Raw genomic sequence first — 20,444 nt, forward strand, 5'->3', positions numbered from 1 at the left:
TATTTTTCCATGTGCTCAGATATTTATACAGCCTTATTTTTGGTACGGTAAGCTGTTGAGAATTTATATTCAATCTGTGGCAGAGGAAAAGGAAAATACGCTACACTGTATGTTCCCAGTAAGCCAATTTTGGCTTTGGATGCCATACTTCGTATTTTAGACTCAGTCAGAAGCAACATTACCTGAATAAACTGCAGCTAAAAACAATAGCATTATTTAAGTCTTGTTAACAAAGTTTAAGCTCAACATTATTGTTCTTATTTCTGTTTTGATTAAATACTTTGACTTTGGTTGGAATTTACCAAATTGAAACAAACCCATTCCATGTTTCCTCTGTCACATCTGTCTTAGCAAGAACCTAAAGGACATGTCATCAAGTTCCTACACTAATATACTATCTGGATAAACCCAGAGACTCCAGAAAGAAAATAACTTTCAATAGTGGGGCAATTCCAAATTGTAAGCCACTATCATCATGCCTTTTTTTCTTTCTTTCTTTTTTTTTTTTTTTTTTTTTTTTTTGTGGGGGGGTTGGGTGTGGGAGCAGGGACAAGGAAAGGGAGAAGAGAAAACCACAGAGGGATTTAACTACACAAGTTTCAGTGATTATGAGCTGCCTCTTTCAGAAAAATGTCAGCCCTTTTCTAAGCAATTGCTGCCTCACCCTTCTCCCCACCCTACAATCTCTTTCCTTTTCAGGCAAAATTTCAACATTTTGGAAATAGTTCCTGCACTAAACAAAAAGGTATCTGCCTCATATTCAACCTTCATCTGCAACCCAGTAGACTGGTCAGCTCACAGCATCTATACTGCACTGTAGACACCATTAGCCCAGCAATCTGCTTTCTATTATGAACTACATTATGTACAGATGGAGTTCATTAAAATAAGCAGTGTGGCAAAAAGCAAACCATTCACACGATAGCAGAAGGCTGCAGCTGTTGACCAACTCAGCCATCTCCAAATAACTCTCATAACTACAGCATGTAACACAACCCTTCCTTATTTGTTTGCCTCCCTGCAAGGGAATGACTGCAGGAAACATACTCTCACCCTCCCTTTCCAACAGGGGAAAGGGTAAAGAGAGTATATTCAAGATGACGTAAGTAACTTATCCTTCCAGACTTCAAAAATCCAAGCAGGGGTCAGAGATATTAGCGTTGACCGGTTCTGGCATGAAAATTCTTTCATGGGGGCTCTTTGCTTTTCTATATCTGTTGAACACGATGTAACACGTTCACTTGGAAAAAGTGGGGAAAAAAAGTTATGTGAAAGCTTGGTTTAATTTAAGAAACTCATTTCCACACCCCACCCCATGAATCACAAGAAGGTGTGGGATCTTTAAACCTCTTCCTTTTGTCAAGCACACAAAATCTTTGCTTTCATGAAAGGTAAAGCCACTTTCAACTCAATGCCTTTCAAATTCAGTGCTGAAAAGCCAAATGCCAGCACAAAAAGCAGCTTTAAGGATTTCACATGCCAAGACACTATAAAGCTACAGTTTTACAGAGATTAGGAGAGTGCATCTGAACATTACTTTTTACACTCCAGAAAATCAATGTTATTTACATAAGTACACCTAGCATATTTACTACAATGAAAATATTCTATACAATGATTAATTTTATTGCACAATGTATAGAACCAATATTATTTTCTCAAACTAGAAGTATCAACAAAACCATTGCCAGAAAGGTGCCAATTTCTCTGTGAGGTTTTGTTCTCACAGCTCTGCTAGAGCCTGTTAGTCCTCACCAACATAGCAACTTAATTTTTACTTCTCTAACATGTAATTTCATTTAATTATATTTGCAGAATATTTATAAGGCCATTAACATTCATTATAAGAGTCAGAGAGGTCTTCAGCAGTAATTAGTAGTACAAATCGGAGTTCTGAGTAGTTTTTTTTATATAAAGAATCAATTTGACAATCTATGATACTGAATTACTCAGCATAATGGAGCTACTTCAATACAATGAGCAGTTAAAACATTAACATTGCTGTAGACAAGCTTTATCATCCAAATAGGGGTCTATATTTCCCCTCCTGTTCCAGTAAATCCCCAAATTCACTTTGAGCTATTAAATAGACTTCTGAGAAAGTATCAGAAAGAATTGACACTAGTCTTAAACCTTTTATGTAAATAATTTTCCACATGTGTTTAGACCTCAACTCACATTTTGTAGTAATGAGGAAACCTAGCGTTTGGCTAAGGAGTCAGCTGCAAGTGACAACTGAATGACCGCAAGCACCAGGGGTCTGTCTACAGGAGGACTGTCATAAGGGGAAAAGGAGATGCTGCCAAGGAGGGAGGCCACAGGGCGACCTCAGACTAGCAGTCCAGGGGCTGGTTCGACTCCAGTTGTTATGCAGATTTACTGCATCACGCAGACTTCGCTCTCGCATACCAAACTTGCAAAACTACAACCTCGTTGCATCATCTGATAGTGTTAGCAACACATCTGTAATACAGGCAGGTGTCGTCAGAAACCTTCCCAGTCTCTGAACAGTGAAAAGCATCACATCTTTTACATGTGCAAGTTTTTTCAGCTCTCAGCTGTCATTTGCAATGTCTTTTTTGACAAAGCTCTATGTTCAGACAGCAAGTGGTTGCAACATAATCTTATAAAAGAAATGAACTAAGCTTTCAGCCTTCCTACAGGCAGGGAAACTCAACTGCAATCACACTGCAAAGCTCTAATGTAGTTTGTCACCATTATTCAGTCATTTTACCAGAAGTAAAGGTATGCAAACCTACACAGCCCATTCAGAGATGTGTGCCATTTGTTGCCAGCAATCAAGTTGCGACCTTGCCCCCTTTGCTCACACACACTTCTCACATCCAGCTTCATCACTCTGAGAGCACAAGGAACAGATGAACCTGCTAGTTTTGCACCCAAACTTTACCAGGATGCTTTTCTAATTCTTATTTTCAAAAAGCTCTTTGAGATTACTGCCAAACAATCGTGGTCCAAAGCCTTTACAACAAGAGTCAGCATGCCAAAATCTCAGATGTGAGGAAATTACTCCAGTCCAAATGCAGGGATAAAAGGTACACTACATACAAAAGCAGCCAGAACTATTCAGAATCTCGGCTTGTCCTGTCTACTCTTTCACCTCATTCATTAACTCATCAGTCCTCCTGATTTTCTTGTCTGAGATTAAATATTTAAAGTTATATAGTTTGAACTTGCCAAATCTGTGGATACACACACACAATTTCTCAAATGTATACTGGAAAAAATATGTATTGGAGGAGGAGAAAAACTACCAAATATAAAAACTCATTTTCTCTAGATAATAAATCAGCATTGCTTTTAAATATAACCCTGTCTTGTAGCAGTATCATAATACAACAGACATCGCACTAGGGAGCATATACTCACAATAAATAGGTCTAGTGCAATTTTTGCTGAACTCAGGCTGTGGTTTATAAAGTGCAATTCCATCCAATGTAATCACTTTGTAATAAATTTCAGATGCTAAAGACCAACACAAGATTAAAACAGTCCTGACAAGGAGATAGGTAAAGGCCTGGCTGCATCAAGGTTAACCTTCCAGTCAATTCATCTCAATAATAATCCTTCAGTTTTGCCTTCCGTAATATCTTGCCAAATCCATGCAAGTAAAGACAGGACTTGTACAAAGAAAGAGGCCTTTCTTACAATGCTGTCACTGATGTTCAAGATTCTGAACCAAAAAAAAAAAGCTGCCACAGATCTCTAATCTGTTTGATTCAGAATGGAATTGCAAATTAGCCAACAACAGACATGCAGAAAACCTCTGCTGTCTGCCTGGGACACTTGAACTGGAGAGGCTGAGCCAGTTCACATTTTGACCTACTTCATCCTGAATAACTGGTTAGTACATTTCTAACACTGAGGCAAAACACAAACTCAAAAGGAAAAGAAAGAAAGAAAGAAAAAAAAGAAAAATAAAGAAAACAAAAAAACACAAGAGTTATTCTGTATTCACAGAAGAGTGATTTTTCCTCTTTTAAGGAGTTTACTTTGTCATTTGATTGCAAGCATGAGTCAGCGGCAGGAAGGGGAAGATGGAACCATCAGGGCAGGAAGCTCATTCCTATGACACCCGACTTAGCTAAACCACAGGCAGGACTCCAGCCAGAGCCAGCACTGCTACACCTCTCAAGCAAGGGGAGGGAGGCGACTGCTTGGAAGCTCAGAAACAGGGGACAAATATGAACCATAACTGGGTTCTGCTCTCACATCTATGCTGGTTGGGCAAAACTTAAGCACCATTTTTGCCCACCACGTCTTAGAGAGGGGCAACTGCTTTACTGGTATATTGAATAGACTGACAGCATCATGCTCCCTCCCTTAATGACAGCACAACTTCCAAGGAACTGTTAAAATCAACACCAGCACTTGGCTCTCAAAGCTATTTTAAGGCATCAGACACATCCCTCCTTTTTCTCCTCCCCTTTTGCATGATCATCAACTTCTTTTTCCTTTTTTCCCCTTCTGAATAAGCTTTGTAGTTGTAAAATGCGGTGTCTGACTGCCCCAGAAGCACAGATTTTCCCATGGTACTCTGCCAGGATCACTTTGTTCTTGGTTTAAGTTAATGCCCAAGCAAGGAAAGTTCACTCTCCATTTCTGTCCCACCCATAACCCTTTCCCCTGGAATTTTCAACAATGCTATGGTAGAAAAAGCCACAAGACAACAGAATAAAACAGGCTCCTGTAGTTTTCTGCACTTCACTAAAGCATAACCAGGTGACAACTCAAACTTTTTGATTTGAGGAGCTTAGGGTATTCCATAATGAAGACAGTTGATGTGCCTATGAGATGCATGAAAATTAGAAAGCAGTTGCACAGAACACTGATTATCTTCTAAAAGCAGTAACATTAAAAAGCATTCAAGCAAAACAAATGCTGAGTACTTTGATATCTGACTACTGAAGCATTTGATGGCATCACTATGATTTTCTCTCATGGCCCTGAACTAGCCCATTTCTAAACTAAGCGTTGCTTGACAAACCAAAAAGGTTTCTAGGAAGCTGTAGAGTTGTTGGGTTTTTTTCGTTTGATCGGTTGGGTTTTTGTGGTTGTCTTTTGGTGTGTGTTTGGTTGGTTTGCTTTTTATTGTTTTTTGTTTGGTTTGGGTTTTTTGGTTTGGGTTTGTTCTTTTTTTTTTGTCTTGGAATTTCATTTTTATGTAGCATAATCTCACAGTATAAGCAAACAAACAGGATGAGAAAATAAACCAACACAGTGAAACTTCATTGCTGTGCTCAGACTCCACCCTCAGTTTGAAGATCTTTTATTGAAGAGACATCTTTATGCTGAAAGCTAGATTTGACTTTTTAATGGGAAAAAAAGTGTTGTACTGAGCATTGCCAGCCATACAACCTTTGGAGGGTCTCCAGCTCCATTAGAACTTGAGCAAGAAACAAGGACACTTTGAAGCCAATGTCTATATTGACTGGGCTGCACAGTGTCACACACAGAAGTGGCACAGGCAGGCTCCTGAAGGAACCTTTAAGAGTGAGCATGCCATTAATGAAACAATACTCTGGAGCACGAATCGTGCAAAAATAACTATTTCTGCTCTTCAGAGATAAAAAGTTTGAATTCAGCAGAATTAAGACCAGCAGCTGATGAGTAAAAGCACAGAAGTTGGCCAAGAGCCATCACTTTAGGGAATAAAAGTATTTATTGCAGACTCCCACCCAGCCTAAGTATTTTCACACACTATAAAAATAGGTCTGTTTTAAAAACTATTGCACAAGAAAAGTTCTTTCAAATTAATAATTAGAAGAACAGATGACTGCAAATAAGACCTATTATGTTATATAAAAACAAATCTCACTTGTATACTTCTCAAGGTGCTCCCTGGATAATCAGGTCACACTTCAGAAAGAACTCACTGCAATGCTACAGAATTGGAAATTCAATCCATTTATACAATTGTCCTGGTTTGGCAGTATTAAGACAAATATTACATGTCACTGTACCCGGTCTGCCTGTATTCCTGATGCAGAGCTGAAGGAAAAGCAAGCTGAAGACAGTGCCAATAAATAAATAAATTACCTAACACACTTCTAAAGCAAGTATATTTTGAAGGAAACAATTCAGCCCATGATATTAAATATCCAGATTGCCCTTATTTGCCACACTGTACTTCCCCACTTTTCCCCAGTATTCATGAACCAGCAAATCCAGCCAGAGTAATCACTTACTGCATCTCAAAAAGAATTCTGTCAAGCTTAGTATGTTAAAGGGAGTACCAGAAGTCTGTTGTTTCTATATATAAACTGGCTATGTGGTACACAGTATGTCTGAATTACATGGCCTGCTTGACACTGAATGCAAGTTCTCCTGGGTGGCAAAAAAAGAAGTCTTCCTTTGGTCTTACTTTCATATGACCAAAGCACAGCATAACATTCTCAAGAGTGCATATAAGATAGAAATAAAAATGCGACCCAGTCTTCAGAAAGTCCCATCACACCTACCACTTATAGTTGATTATTTAATTTAAGTCAGTAAAAGCCTTTCATAGAGCATGTCACTCAAAGTGGTAGAAATAAAGATTTGAGCATGTAAGTACACAAAATACTTCATGAGTTAAAGTTATACTACACAGAGGGTTATCTACTCACTGCCTTAGGCTGCAGCATCAGACCATGTCAACTGCTTCTTTGCTCTGCACCAGCATCAGATGTTTCTCTCAGGTGGCCTTCACTTCCTTCCCCTCTATCTCCTCACATCTTTTCTTTTTAAAAATCAACATAACTAAAAATACATGCAAGAAACCTTCATGCATTTATCAACAGAAGAGTGTGGTCTTTATCCTACATAAAATAAACACACCTAAGACTTCAACTCACTGTCTAGGCACAACACACAGTTACCCATGATACAGTCTGGAAGGGTCTGCAGCCTTTCCCAAGATGACACTTGGATTTGCAAAGCTGCTAGGCAGGATTTCCTGCAGTGCCCACAGTGTGAGCTCTTAGAACCCAAGTTTAATGTCAAAAACATTAAAAAAAGTATCAAGTCAGAACAGAGAGTTCGATCTCTGTTTACATAGCATTTTTAATAAATAGGAAATACTTACAACTACATGCATCCAATACACAAAATTATTTTCTCACACCTCATTGGTATACTTCATTTTCTTTCACAAGAAGTCAGGGAGATCAAACCTCTTCAGATAATAATCAATAATAATAAAAATCCTTAAAGCTACAATCCTACCTGGCTTCAAGCAAATTAAAGACAAACCAGTAGATTTTTACATGTAATGTTAAGATTCAAATCTGGAGATGACCTTTAGTGTACCTTTCCATGGGTCGAATGTTCACATCCACAAGCAGATTTAATTAAATTTAGCTCTTTAGACTGATTACAGTTAATAATCTGGCAATAGACCATTTTATTGTGTTTACAATAAATTGTTTTGTTGGACTACAGTATAACAGTCACTAGTTGCAAGGCACTGTTTTTCATTACCTCTTCAACTGCACTGACTTTATATGAAGTGTAAAAAAAAAAGGACAGTCATTGTAAGTACTGGAGAAGATCAGAAATCTAGTGCATAAATTGTATGAAGGACTCTTCATAAGACATCACCAGAGAAGACCATTTTAATTTCATATATAAAACATACACACAGATTTACCATATACAAGAGAACTATTATAACAATTGCCATTAGTTTTCATGCTCCCCACTACTTTATACTTGTGTTAAGCATTGGACCAGTCCTGTGTCTAAAAACTGTTTGGGAATAGCTAGATGGGAAAAAGTCGTGTGCAATTCTTCAAATTGTACCCCCCTCCGACAGAGAGACTGTGCTTCTGATTAACCTTGATGTTCTGCTATGACAAAAAACCAGCAGCTCTCCCTCAGGTTACCTATACTCTGATGGAAGAACCTGAACACTTCAAATACAAGCTGAAGTTCTTGATTTCTAACACCCACCAAAGAAATACCAAAACCTGCTTGAACAAATCTGATTTAAAGAAAAGTGTCTATACCCAGAGAAACCACATTTTAAAAAGCCTGGTGACATTGTCTTTTCTTGTTAGTACAGCTGTGTGCTGCACAGTTTAGATAATGGCTTCTGCTACATCGTGCTTTACCAGATTTTCTGTCCTTTAAGAACAAACATCAAACATTTAGCAACAGCACTCTAACCATGTATCTTCAGGAGAGGAGCCAAGTTCTACATTCAGTTTGCAGAAAAAGCACACAGAGGAAATTTCAGAGAAAACATTTTGAAAATTCACACTTCTCGAGCAATTTTAAGAGACCTGACAATAGAGAATTAAATTTAAAGAAAAAAAAAATTATATCACACTATCCTCCATGTATCACCATTACAATTAATTCAGAAATTTGTATCTACAAGAAACTCTTACCTGGCCAGCAGATCGGAATTACCCTCTCAGCTTGCTATCATTCCACTACCCATTCCCTCATGGGAAGGGGAATTCCCTGAGAGAGTCAGGACATGTCAAGACACCTTGCCCTGAGCAAGACGGTGCTGAACAACCCATCAGCTCGGATTAAAGCTAAAAAGCCAGCATTGTTTAAGAAACGACTGGACAGCTTTTGTGTGGGAGTGGGACAGGATTACAGTACCCAAACTAGGTCTGAGCTATAATGGATTACCAGGCGAATCTGTGTCCTAACCCTCACTAACAAACGAGTTCAGTTTGAAATACGCTACCAGGCTATGCACACCTTGTTTAGTGGTACAAGAAAAATGACCTTCACGGGTACTTACTGGAGTTCTTGAAATCAAGAAATGCCATTTGGAATACACCAAAAGCATAGGATAGAGGCAGCCCTCCCTGGTCAGGTCCTTTCTTTGCTTGCTCCTTTTTTCCATATCAGCAATGACCACCCAGTACATATGATTATAAATAGACTGTGAGACTGAGGATAAAGTTAACACTCAAATTGTGGCAATCAATTAGTTTAATGTCAGGACCAGCTGTGTTTGAAAAATGGCAAGTAACAAGAAACAGTGAGGGAATGGGATGAACCAGAGGCAAAAGCTCAGCCCTTCGAGAAACACATTCTATTACAGGAAATTACAACAAACCCCCAATTCCCTTAATGTTTAATACCAGCTTCTAAGGTGCACCAAGCTATCTTAGAATGTTATACATAAGGTTTCTATACCTGATTGCTGTATTCACAGTTCATATCCAAGATATTAAGACTATTCTTTTTGGCACCCTGTTTTGATTTTATGGGGGGAAGACTTGAAAAAGCAGACTTGTTATGCCAGCAGCACAGGTAGCAGATCTCAGAGAAGCAACTCTGGGTAATGCAGATCTCTACAAGAAGCTTGCTTCTGTATTTACAGGTTTAATCGTGTGTGTGTCCCTCGCCTCCTCCCCACTCCCCCCCCAAAAAAATAAACACCAAACAAACAAACAAACAACAAAAAAAACCACACAAAAAGAGAGATTGCTGTTAGAGCACAGCTCACCACAAACGCATTGATCTTTATTTTTTAACACTAAATTTGTAGGCTGCTTGGTTAGACAACAAGTTCTGGGTTACCAGAACTGCTAGCCTGAAAATTTTTAATTCTGACAGTATATATTTATTCCATCAGTGATACAAAAGCACGTATAGAGAACCTTTCTTCACTCATTCTATTTCACCAAATACTGATTTTTTTTCCAGTGTAATTATACAAGAATGTACAAATATTACTAGAAACACTGTGTAAACCTCTATAAATAAAACACTGACATTCTCTATGTATACCAACATTATCCTTATATCCACACACAAGTGTCCTATTTCCCAGAGCCTCTAGATTCCGCCACAGTTCATGTAAAGGTTAGGTCACATCACTGGTTCAATGTGCTCATTTCACATCAGGGCAGATTTAAATTTCATATTTAATAGACAAAGGAGTACCATGACCTTTTGGTATCACAAAAAATGTCCACAAAGCCCACTTCAATTTTCAACAGATGTTGATTGAACATATTTGTCAATGTAAATCCTCTTAGAGTTCAGCAACACATTCAGCAAAGGAAGAAAAATCAAGACAACCACACAAACATTTCATATGGGATAACAGACATTTTAAAGAAAACAGTTTATGTGAAATGCACAGTTACAAAGCAAAGCAATAGCATTGTAGACCCCTCAAACTTCAATGGATTTATTTTCTAAAAGCATGTAAGTTTATATCTATTTCCTTAGTAACTCAATTGAAAGAACTTCAAGTTTGCAATCAAATAGAAACAAGAAGTGATTGCACCAATTAATAAAAAAAAAGAGATATATTTTAAAAAGGTTGTCATCTTTTACTGATCACAGTCAGCAAAAGTAAATATGATTTCATGTTTGCATGTGAAGACTGTAATACATTGGCACCAGTATGAGCAGCCATATTTGAAATATCTGAATCTAAAGTGATGCATGTTTTAAAAGCAAAGGGAAAAAAAATGTGAAGCTACTAAAGTCTGACAGACCAGAGCCCAGGGATTTCTTTACATGTGAAGCAAACCAAGAGCCTTTCCCTGCTCTCCTGTCAACCTAGTATGTTAGCTGATAAACGCTCCATAATTAGCAGACCCAAGTGGGGATGCCTGAAATCCATCTGACCTGAGGGAACAAGTTTGAAAACCTGACCCAGCTTTTAGCGTCACAGATATTCCTGTATTCCATTTCTGTCTACTGGAAGAGGCTGGCAAAAGCAGACAGAAGAGACAGACTCAACTAAATTTGGTATTCAAATGTGGGATTAGAGAAAGGATATTTTGGGATATAGGAAGTACTCGAAAGAGGAAGGCAAAGAAAAAAAAATAAATGTAAATCAGATGCTGGCAAAGGTAAAGGTCACAAGATATGTAAGCGCAGAGACTGAGAGGGAAGAAACATTATTCCTTCACATTCCCTCCCTGTGCAAAGCTCAGCGCTCAAAGTATCTGTGGGATTGTGAGAACAGTCTGCAAAGAATTGTCAGTGGGACTGCTTGGAACACCACCACTTCATTGCCAGCAATATTAAAACATGAGTTCATTGGTCAACCAGCTAAACCAGTAAACATGCAAATAAACTGCTTTTGTGGAACTTGCTTCCAGTAAGCTTTTCATTCTGGGAAAGATAAACCAATCTGATACTAATTAAATCTAAAAACTGCAAGTAATGGCATTATGGTAGGAAAAACCCAACTCTAAGAATCTATCTTTGAGGAAGGCAGTAGCAGTTGGAGATACCATCTTGCTTGTTCCTTTGGTACAAGTTTGAATACAAATTGCATAGTCCACTCCCATTCACATAAACCTCCTGACAGCTAAGAAGAAAGAAAATTGTTGCTCTGAAACTTAACTACTGTTTTTGCATTTCTTCATGTGCCAATGATAACAAGCACTGCCCTACCTAATTACCAGGTATTAAAAATAGGAACACAGCAGCAGTGATGCACCTGGCAATTTTGGTTTACTAAAGGTTCTGATTTCTTGTACGGCAACATATAACACACACAAAAAAAATCTAAATATTTTCTCGAAGAGCACAGGAGCTCATGAGGCATCAAAGGACTAGAAGGTATCCAGTGTTTTTGCAAGCATAGTATCAGGATTAAAGTGGATCACACAAGAAACTCTCATCTTGCACACAAAAGCAGCATGCAGGAAGGAGAAAAGAGCTGTGAAACAGAGCAGTGACAACCCAGCAAGAAGCAATAGGAAAGGAAGAGGCTTCCTCACCACACCCGAGACTGGAGCACAGCTCGGATTTGGCACCATCAGATCACTTTCCCTGTTCACTGCCTCCAGCTCTACTCTTAAATGCTGCGGTAGTATTTAGGTGGATAAAACCACAGCACACGCCAAGCTGCTGGCTCGCAGGCTGCAGGCACGCAGAAGGGCAAGGCAGATGCGACTGAACAAATCCACCTCTTTTCAGATCACACCCAGGATATTTTACTGAAAGTACTTCATGCAGCAATCAACCTTCTAGTTCTAGGTCAGAAACTTTTAATGAGCAATTAGCTCAGACACTTGAGATATTGTTTGGTGCCAGTAAGATCCTAAATTAAAAAAAAAAAGTTATTTCAACCTATTCAGTGGAGCTTCCAAGTCAGAATTAGTCACTCAAAGTTTCAGACCAGAGTTGTGCCATTTCTGTGCAATTATACTCAATACCCAAAACATCCATCTTTGCTTAACCCAGAAATAGCTAGTTTTGTTAAAAATTCTATTTCTTATGTCTGACAATAAAGCCAACCTTTTTCAAAGGATTTGAAAATAACCACACCTTCTTCACAATTCCACAACCTAAAGGGGTACACACAGTATCAGAAAGTCACTTGAAGGAAAACATGCCACACTGAAGGGATGAAGGAACAGAGAACAGGATTGCAGGCTAGATGTTGAAGCGTGAGTCAAATCAGTCTTGGGGATGCTGTTTCATCTAACCAGGGATATGTTCCTTTCTGCCCAGTTTTTGGTTTAGGCATACATCCATGTCGCAAACCAAGCAACCCTCAGTTTTGGAAGCAGCATTAGTCAGAGGTAGCTTGTGTCTTCTCCTGTCTCAAAGCCCAAAACTCTCAGCTGGATAAGCCATAAAACTGCTCTTAGCTCTGCTCATCAGGAAATACTTCTCAAGTATTTCCACACTGCCCTCCACACTTCATATTGCTTAGCAAAGTTTGGTTAAAGGCCAAATTAAAAAAAAAAAAAAAGAGAAATCCATCCAAATGCACACAGGAAGTGTCTTTGGCACTGAGATCTAACCAGTGAATACTCTAGATAAGGACAGCTGTCAAACTAGTACAGTGGTCAGAGGTAAGGCACAGCCCTGCCAACATGAAAGTATTACTTCTGTGCTTTATCCCAGCCTCTGAATACATGACTTCTCTACTGTCTATGTGGCCTCCAAAAATCAGTAGTTTTTAAACAGCCTGACCAGAACTTCCACACTTTCATAAAAGAAAATTATGTCATATGGTCGTTCACCTATCAGAAGTCATGTACATGCTGCTTGGCAACAGATCAGCTCCTCCTAGGTAACTAAAACCTCCAAATTCCTACCAGTGAACTATTGCCTTATTTGGTATTTATTATGCTACACCAAGCTTTAATTTCAACACTTGAAGCTCCTACAACCAGGCCATTGAGAGTTGCCTTACATTTCTTGCTACATACCAGCAACACTGGTGGTTCTCCATCCTCAGAATATCTAGGAGTACCTGCAAATGAACTTCAGATCATCAGACTACGCAGTTTAAGAGATTACTGTCACCAGTTGCTAGTCTCATCCTCCAGTAAGAGGTTACACTGCTCACAGGGCAGAGGATGAAGAAGCACACAACAGCTCTTCCCAAACAGCAATTTACCTTACAGCATCGTACTTTTAAGAGTTTAAAACAAAATGACAGGCAAAGATGCTAAGCTGGAACCTAGCAGTCACAGTAACCTTGAACTGCAGTGATCTGCACCACAACTACTCATCTCAGCTACCCATGGTATGAAAAACATATTGACCAGAAATTGGTCAACACTAACTTGAAAGATTGAAGACCAAGCCTACCTATATGGATCTTTTTAAGTATGTTTTGCCTGATGTAATTCTCATTTCAATGCACATACCAGTTATTTTTCCAGCTTTAGCTAGGCAAGTTCTACAGCTTAATTCTTGTTCCCTAACTGAAATAAGGTAAAACGAGAGTGTCTTGAGAGTAAATGGTTAAAGATGTCTTCCCATAAGAAATCCTTAAGCCCCTCCCTCATCTTTATTATGTGATGAAAGCCCAAACATCAGCTGTTTTTCCACTATGTGTAAGGCCAGTTATTCATCTCCAGTAGACTCAGAGTGATGAACAAGAGCATCAGGTAACAACCAGAAGCAGAGAAAGCTCCATGATGAAATTACCATGCACTTTCCTTTTCATAAGCACCTCTGGTATAATATTAACAAACAAACAAACAACCTCCCAAAGCCAACTTACAACTATCTGAAGGAAAGTTTGGCTTACTGCAGTTCCCTTCCCCCCCAACTCCAATGGGCAACTACTTCTCCCCAAAAAGTATTTCAACACAAGTGAGACAACAGCTGATACATCTGAACTGCTATTTTAAGGTTTGCCTACGAGTGCTTATGTCTAGCTAGACAGATTCACTACTCCTGGCAACCCGCTGACTTGACAGGAGGGACAAATACATTGTTTCACAAGCCCAAAATGCTACGTGGATTGTGCTCCTTGCAATCAAAGGAAGAAAAAAAAAAATCTGAACAGTGTTGAAAGCCTTGCAAGTACACTTGAGCTTTAACTTCATCCAGCAACAGGCCTGGAAAAACATCCTTGTGGATGAGGTAATGATTAGTATTACATCCTGCAGACAAGCTCAGCATCTGGGCTTGCAAAGAAAAAGGCTGGGCTTCCCATGTTGTTAATCCTAACAGCAGTCTCTTGCTTGACTGAAATAGGAATCACAGTTCCTAAACAGCTGTTTCCTTGGACAGCAAGAGAACAGCTGAAGAGGACTCAGGCCAGGCATGGACACAAAAACCAGGCAAGTAATTATTTAAAGTTGCAATAGGCACATTGTGGGGAAGATTGTGCACCAGGAGACAGGCAACAATCACCCAGTTATCTAAAGTGAGATGGGCCTTAAGATTTTTGTCTCGCTTCTTAAACCATCCGAAGATGCCCCTTCACACATTTCTTTTGAGAAGGATTATAAGGGAAGCCAATCCCATTTGCTGGATATATAGACATAAAACATTAGCGAAAAGGAGTGTTTGATGAAAAAGAGCACATCTCAATTTTGGAACAATTCTCCATGCCCTACTGGCAAGGTTTGCCTATGAGGTCCTCCTTCCCATATTTAGGTAAGCAGGTTGAGTTAAGATCTCCATGAACATCCCTTGCTCTCATAACTTTCTCTTCTAGAAGAGAGACCTTCAGCCAGGCATGATTTTTCACATCATTCTTCCCTGGGCCGATACATTAACGTTCATAAAGGCAGAAAATAAGTAAATGAAAAAATAAGTCAAGCACAAGCAACTGGTGCTACATAAACCAAAATGTTTCCAGGGGCTTCTCTTGGAATATTTATCTGGCTTACAAAAGTCTTTACGCATCTCTAATGCCAAATACTGCTCAAAAAAGTTCCACCACTAAACTAACGAGGCACAAAGATCTTATATGAGCATTACCTGGTGCATCCTCAGGAAATAGACTGCTTCAGATGCTCTGGTTTGCATAACGATTCAATAAAGTTTGTATGGCTTGTGCTCCCATATACAAATATCCACTCACCTTATGTTAGCTTCAACTTGACCAAATTGTTTCCATCCCTATTTATTCAGGTCACCCACGCTGTTGTATAAACCAGAGAATTCTCCCCTTTAGATTCCATGTGCAATGATCATAGCATCTCTTCACCACTCCTGAAACTCCAATCGAGGCTTCTGAAGTTTAGTACCTTCTTACTGTAACCAGTAAAGCTGACTGATTGGTTTAACCTGCATTTTGAGCCATCTCTAATCAGTTACACTTCTACTCCTTTATAGGAGTGAAACATCCCCATTTTTGAATCACTAAGAATGCAAGTCAATGCCCAAACTAAAAACTTCGTTGAAACAATCAAATCTGCAGTCCATAAACTAATCGCGCCAGTTATTTAAAAAGTAATAATTATATATGTAGGTGACAGTTCCTGACACTCTGAGAGTGACACACAGTGCAGAAAAGAGTGAAGAAGCAACCCTCATAACATTACTTTGTTTAATAGTGAAAATAAAGTTATGTTTCTTGAATTACTAACTTCAGATTAATTACCAGATAAAGACTACTCTAAATTGCTGGATGAAAAAGAGAGGATTTCTAGGACAGAGATGACACAAGACAGGATTGTTTTTTCTGAGCAGTATAACATAAATCTGTTTGCAAAACAATGTGTAAATTACTTTCCTAATAAAAACATGAAAATTACCTTGACTGCGTTCCTCCTCATTTGAGAAAATAAAAACCAGTAAGTAATATTATCTGCCTACATGAGAAATATCTTGTTTACACAGATGGCAGTTCCTCATTGGATTTGTAAAATTCTTTCTGCAAAATTCTTTCTGGTCATGTAACACTTAAATATTACTGTAGCTAGCAAAGAGCGAAGTGAAAGTTGGGGGGGGAGGGGGGAAATCTATTCGCCTAGAAACAATGTTTCAAGTTATCACATCAAGCCCATGTGACCCAAGCAGGAAAAAAGCAGGACACCAGTCCCTGTAAGGTTCAGCAGCACAGGACTCTGCCTTCCCAAACCAGCCCGAGAGAAGGGACAAGCGACTGCACAGTACGCACACGCTGTTATTGCTGCCTGCATTGGCAGCGACCTCGAGGAGTATCAAACTGCTAGATTTTGCAAACACTGCTGGCACAGATTCGTGGAGAGGAATAAAATAGCCCAAAAGTTTCCACTGACCTAAACACAGAATCATCTACTGGCGTCAACACAAGTCTGAAAGAGGAGAAGCCCATCATTGATCAACTTTGCTCTCATCTGTAAGAGTTGACACCTGGAAAAAATAAGCTCAGCAATACAAGCTAGGTGTGCAGCAAAGCCTGAGCAGCAGTCATCTGTGTCCCCTAGAAACTCTGAACACCATGTTCTTGTTCTAACTATATTCACTTTTTACCATCCATTTAATTACCATGTAAGTAAAAAATTCAACAGCCAGATTTTGTGGTATGTTACTATTCTACCCTGATGGGTAAGATGATTCACAGTAACTATCTTCCCCCTCTGCTCTAAAGAGGTCTAGACTAGGTGATAAACCACTGACTGTCAATCTAGTTCAGAAATTGTCTAAAATATTAAAACTTACTACTACTGCTTAACATTACTAATACTGCTACTAGAAGCTTGTCACTACAATATGCTTCACTTTTACAATTTCCTTCCGCTTGCTTAGTTACTTCCTCTTAAGCCCGTTCTCGCATCCTGCGGGGGCGAGGACTGCCTTCTTATTCTTTCGGTCTACACAAGACTGCACTTGCACAGCAAGACATCCTGGTTGCAGATTCAAAAAAATAAAAAAATTATACCTTCAAATGGCAGGCAGTATAGCAAAGCCTGCTGATTTTTCAGGATCTTTTGACAGTTACAAAATGCAACAACTGGGAAGTGTCAAAGCAGCACAGTCCTTTTGGAGGAAAACCAAAAAGAGAGAAGATGCACACATTTCAGCTTACTCCCAGAGATCCCAAGGTAACAGTACCTCTATGAATCAATCTGTTTTGGATGCTCTTTCAGGCTCCCATTCTAACACGGCAAAATGAGAACCTAGAATCTGTTAGTAACTTGCAAGCACCTGCAGCTTCTGGATAACAAAGACAGACCAAAGGAAAAAGTGAAAACTTATGCACAAATGCAACGTGTCTACCTCTCAGCTTTGCCTGAATACCTGTGAGGAAAGCTGGAAGAGCCAAAACAGCAGTAACCCTTGTCCCCTTCTCAACATAAAGACTCTCATCATCTTTATTAGGAGACAAAAGGCTTGCTTTACATTTTTATGAGTTCTTACAATCACATAAAAATATTTATCCAGGTTCTCTTGTGTGGAAAACAGGCAATTAAACAATAAAACTATTTTAAGTGCATAAAACTCAAGACCGAGTAACACAAAGAGTTAAAATAAGATGGGAAAATGCTGAACCTTGAACTTGGCAGTTCACAGTTTTAGCACTCGAGGGAAAAGATAAGAGACATGCTTTTTGACCAAATGGAGTTGTTCTTTAAACAATCCCCAGAAAAGAAAAAAAAGGCAAAACAAAACATGAAACAATGAAATATCTGAGGCCTCAAACCACTGCATAATACAGTGAAAAGCAGTACATAAGCTAAAGAAAAGTGAAAGTGGGAGAGAAATGTGCAACAGACAATCTAGGTCCTCTGTTATAGATCGATGCTTTCCATGATCAAGTGACAGCACAGCAAGGACACAGTTGTGGCATTTAAGCCCTTATCCTGAAGCAATTCCCAGGATATCAGAATTCAAGCTCTAACAGACAGCACAATCACTTGTACTTGCTATCTTATTTCCAGGACTTGGGGCATTATTGTCGTCCTACCTTGGAATCCATCCCTGAGAACTTCCCCATCTTCTCCTCATACTTCCACAAAAATCTGACTTCTGGAAACATGCTATCCAAATCACTCATGCAGAAATCAGTCTATTGCATGTATTCCAAAGATGCTACAAACCACTTCACAAGAATAGTAAGGGTTTTCCATACCATTAGTGATAACATCCAAGGTGAACAATGTTACAGCTAACTCAATGCAACAGCCAGCTGCCACCACCAACATTCATCCAATCCTGCTGCAACTGTGATTCAGGAAAGGAAACCAAGAGATACTTCAGTCTCTTCTAGAAGAGTGATTTATCTTGTCACCCATCTTGGGGTCAGACCAACACAAGGCAGGGAAGAGATGTACATAACCTATGCTAGGGGAAGGGGAAGGCCACCTTCAGCAGCAGCCAGCATCAGATCAGCTTAGACACAGTGAAGAACAACCCCACAGCTGCTTTATCCCGACCTCACGCTGGGGTTGCCCACCTCCCCCATGAGAAGATTGTGGGAGGAAGGATGCAGAACAACCTGTGTTGGCTTTAGTGACCAAATTCATGTCATTCTGTTCACCACTGAAGTAACGCAACTGTCCACCGCAAGTAAGAATAGGGAGGTAGAAAGAGAACGGCTGTCAGCTGGTTTTAACCATTTAAAGTCAGATCAAGCACAATGCAGTGTCTAGAGCAGCAAGCCTAAATCATTACACATAAGCACGTTTCCAAGTTAGATTGTACACTTACACCTACATCTAGCATCATCTCGCAGCGTTTTGGTTTATATTTTTTTAGTTTATATGTATCCACAAGAAACCCGAGGGGCCTGTTTTCCGGCTCTCGGTCATTAACACGCTCAGCCGCAGACAATTAACGCCCCCCGGCCGGAGGGGCTGGCTCAGGGAGGGCCGGCCGGCGGCCCGGGCCGGCGCCGCTCTCCCCGGACAAACCCCCGAGCGCTCCAGGCTGAAGCGATGCTCTAAAAGCACGAACCAGGCCGGGATGAACGCGGGTTTTATTCGCCGATTCATCAACCTGCCCTTGAATCGCCGTTGTGCCCGTTGCCCGGGGGCGCGTGCGCGGCGGTTGGGGGAGCCCAGGGAGGGGAGGGGGGAATGAAGGGGAGAAAAATGGGGGGAGGTCGCCGCTCACCTCGCGGGCGATCTGGTTGAGCGCATCATCCTCCGCCGTCAGACGCTCCCGGTTCGGCAGCCGCTTTCGCCCGGCACCCTGCGTCCCCATGGCGGACCCGCTCCACCACCACTGCCCGCCGGACACAGACACAACCCTCCCGCCGCCGCCGCCGCCGCCTCCTCCTCTGCCGGTGGCCGGCGTGAAGGGCCCGGTCGTTACCGCCCCCCTCTCCCCACCGCGCGCATGCGCCGTCGCCCCCTCTCTGAGGGGCCGGGCCGGGCGCCGCCTCACGCCCCTCAGCGGCCCCCGACAGCGGGGTGCGGGCACGGGAATGGGCTGTCCCCTCCGCTCGTACTTTCCCCGCTGGGGACCCTTCCCCGCGGCACCCGCTACCCTGGCCGGGCACAGCCAGGGTCTTTGATTAGTATACTTTCGTGTATACAACATTACAGTGTGTATACAACATTACAATTGTTTTGGGAACCGTAGTTCTTCTGATAACTGGGTAGTAGTGTCTCATTGATGTTGCTTCTTATGCCTGGGACAATTTATCTCGACAAGAAACAAGTGATTAAGGGGGGTGGTTAGTGGGTCGAGAGGTTCTCCTTCCCCTCTACTCTGCCTTGGTGAGACCACACCTGGAATATTGTGTCCAGTTCTGGGCCCTCAGTTCCAGAAGGACAGGGAACTGCTGGAGAGAGTCCAGTGCAGAGCAATGGAGATGATGAAGGGAGTGGAGCATCTCCCGTGTGAGGAAAGGCTGGGGGAGCTGGGGCTCTTTAGCTTGGAGAAGAGGAGACTGAGGGGTGACCTTATTAATGTTTACAAATACATAAAGGGTGAGTGTCACGAGGATGGAGCCAGGCTCTTCTCGGTGACAACCAATGATAGGACAAGGGGTAATGGGTTCAAACTGGAACACAGGATGTTCCACTTAAATTTGAGAAGAAACTTCTTCTCAGTGAGGATGACAGAGCCTGGAACAGGCTGCTCAGGGGGGTTGTGGAGTCTCCTGCTCTGGAGACATTCAAACCCACCTGGACACCTTCCTGTGTAACCTCATCTGGGTGTTCCTGCTCCGGCAGGGGGATTGGGCTGGATGATCTTTCGAGGTCCCTTCCAATCCCTAACATTCTGTGATTATTTTGTCAGCAGAAGCAGATAGATGAGTTCCCCACCTTACCTGGGCATTAAAAACAAGCATGTCACATACTATATATTAGTAATAC

The 20,444-nt window shown here is 40.8% G+C and overlaps 1 protein-coding gene across 27 annotated transcripts in view; it reads right to left on the reverse strand.

Annotated features, from left to right (window-relative positions):
- LRRFIP1 (LRR binding FLII interacting protein 1) overlaps positions 1-19,427 on the reverse strand; it is a 108,443-nt gene extending 89,016 nt beyond the window's left edge. For 13 of the 27 annotated variants that reach the window (XM_071811306.1, XM_071811303.1, XM_071811301.1 and 10 more), the window contains exon 1: positions 19,234-19,426. In XM_071811306.1, coding sequence (XP_071667407.1) covers positions 19,234-19,323 — 90 coding nt within the window. In that variant the 5' untranslated portion in view covers positions 19,324-19,426. Of the gene's footprint in view, positions 1-19,233 lie in introns of all 27 variants that reach the window. The other 14 variants (XM_065841051.2, XM_065841049.2, XM_071811310.1 and 11 more) reach the window with 4 other exon arrangements.
- Between the last annotated feature and the right edge of the window lie 1,017 nt (positions 19,428-20,444).

This window comes from Patagioenas fasciata, chromosome 7, assembly GCF_037038585.1.
Source record: "Patagioenas fasciata isolate bPatFas1 chromosome 7, bPatFas1.hap1, whole genome shotgun sequence".
Classification (NCBI taxonomy): Eukaryota; Metazoa; Chordata; class Aves; order Columbiformes; family Columbidae; genus Patagioenas; species Patagioenas fasciata.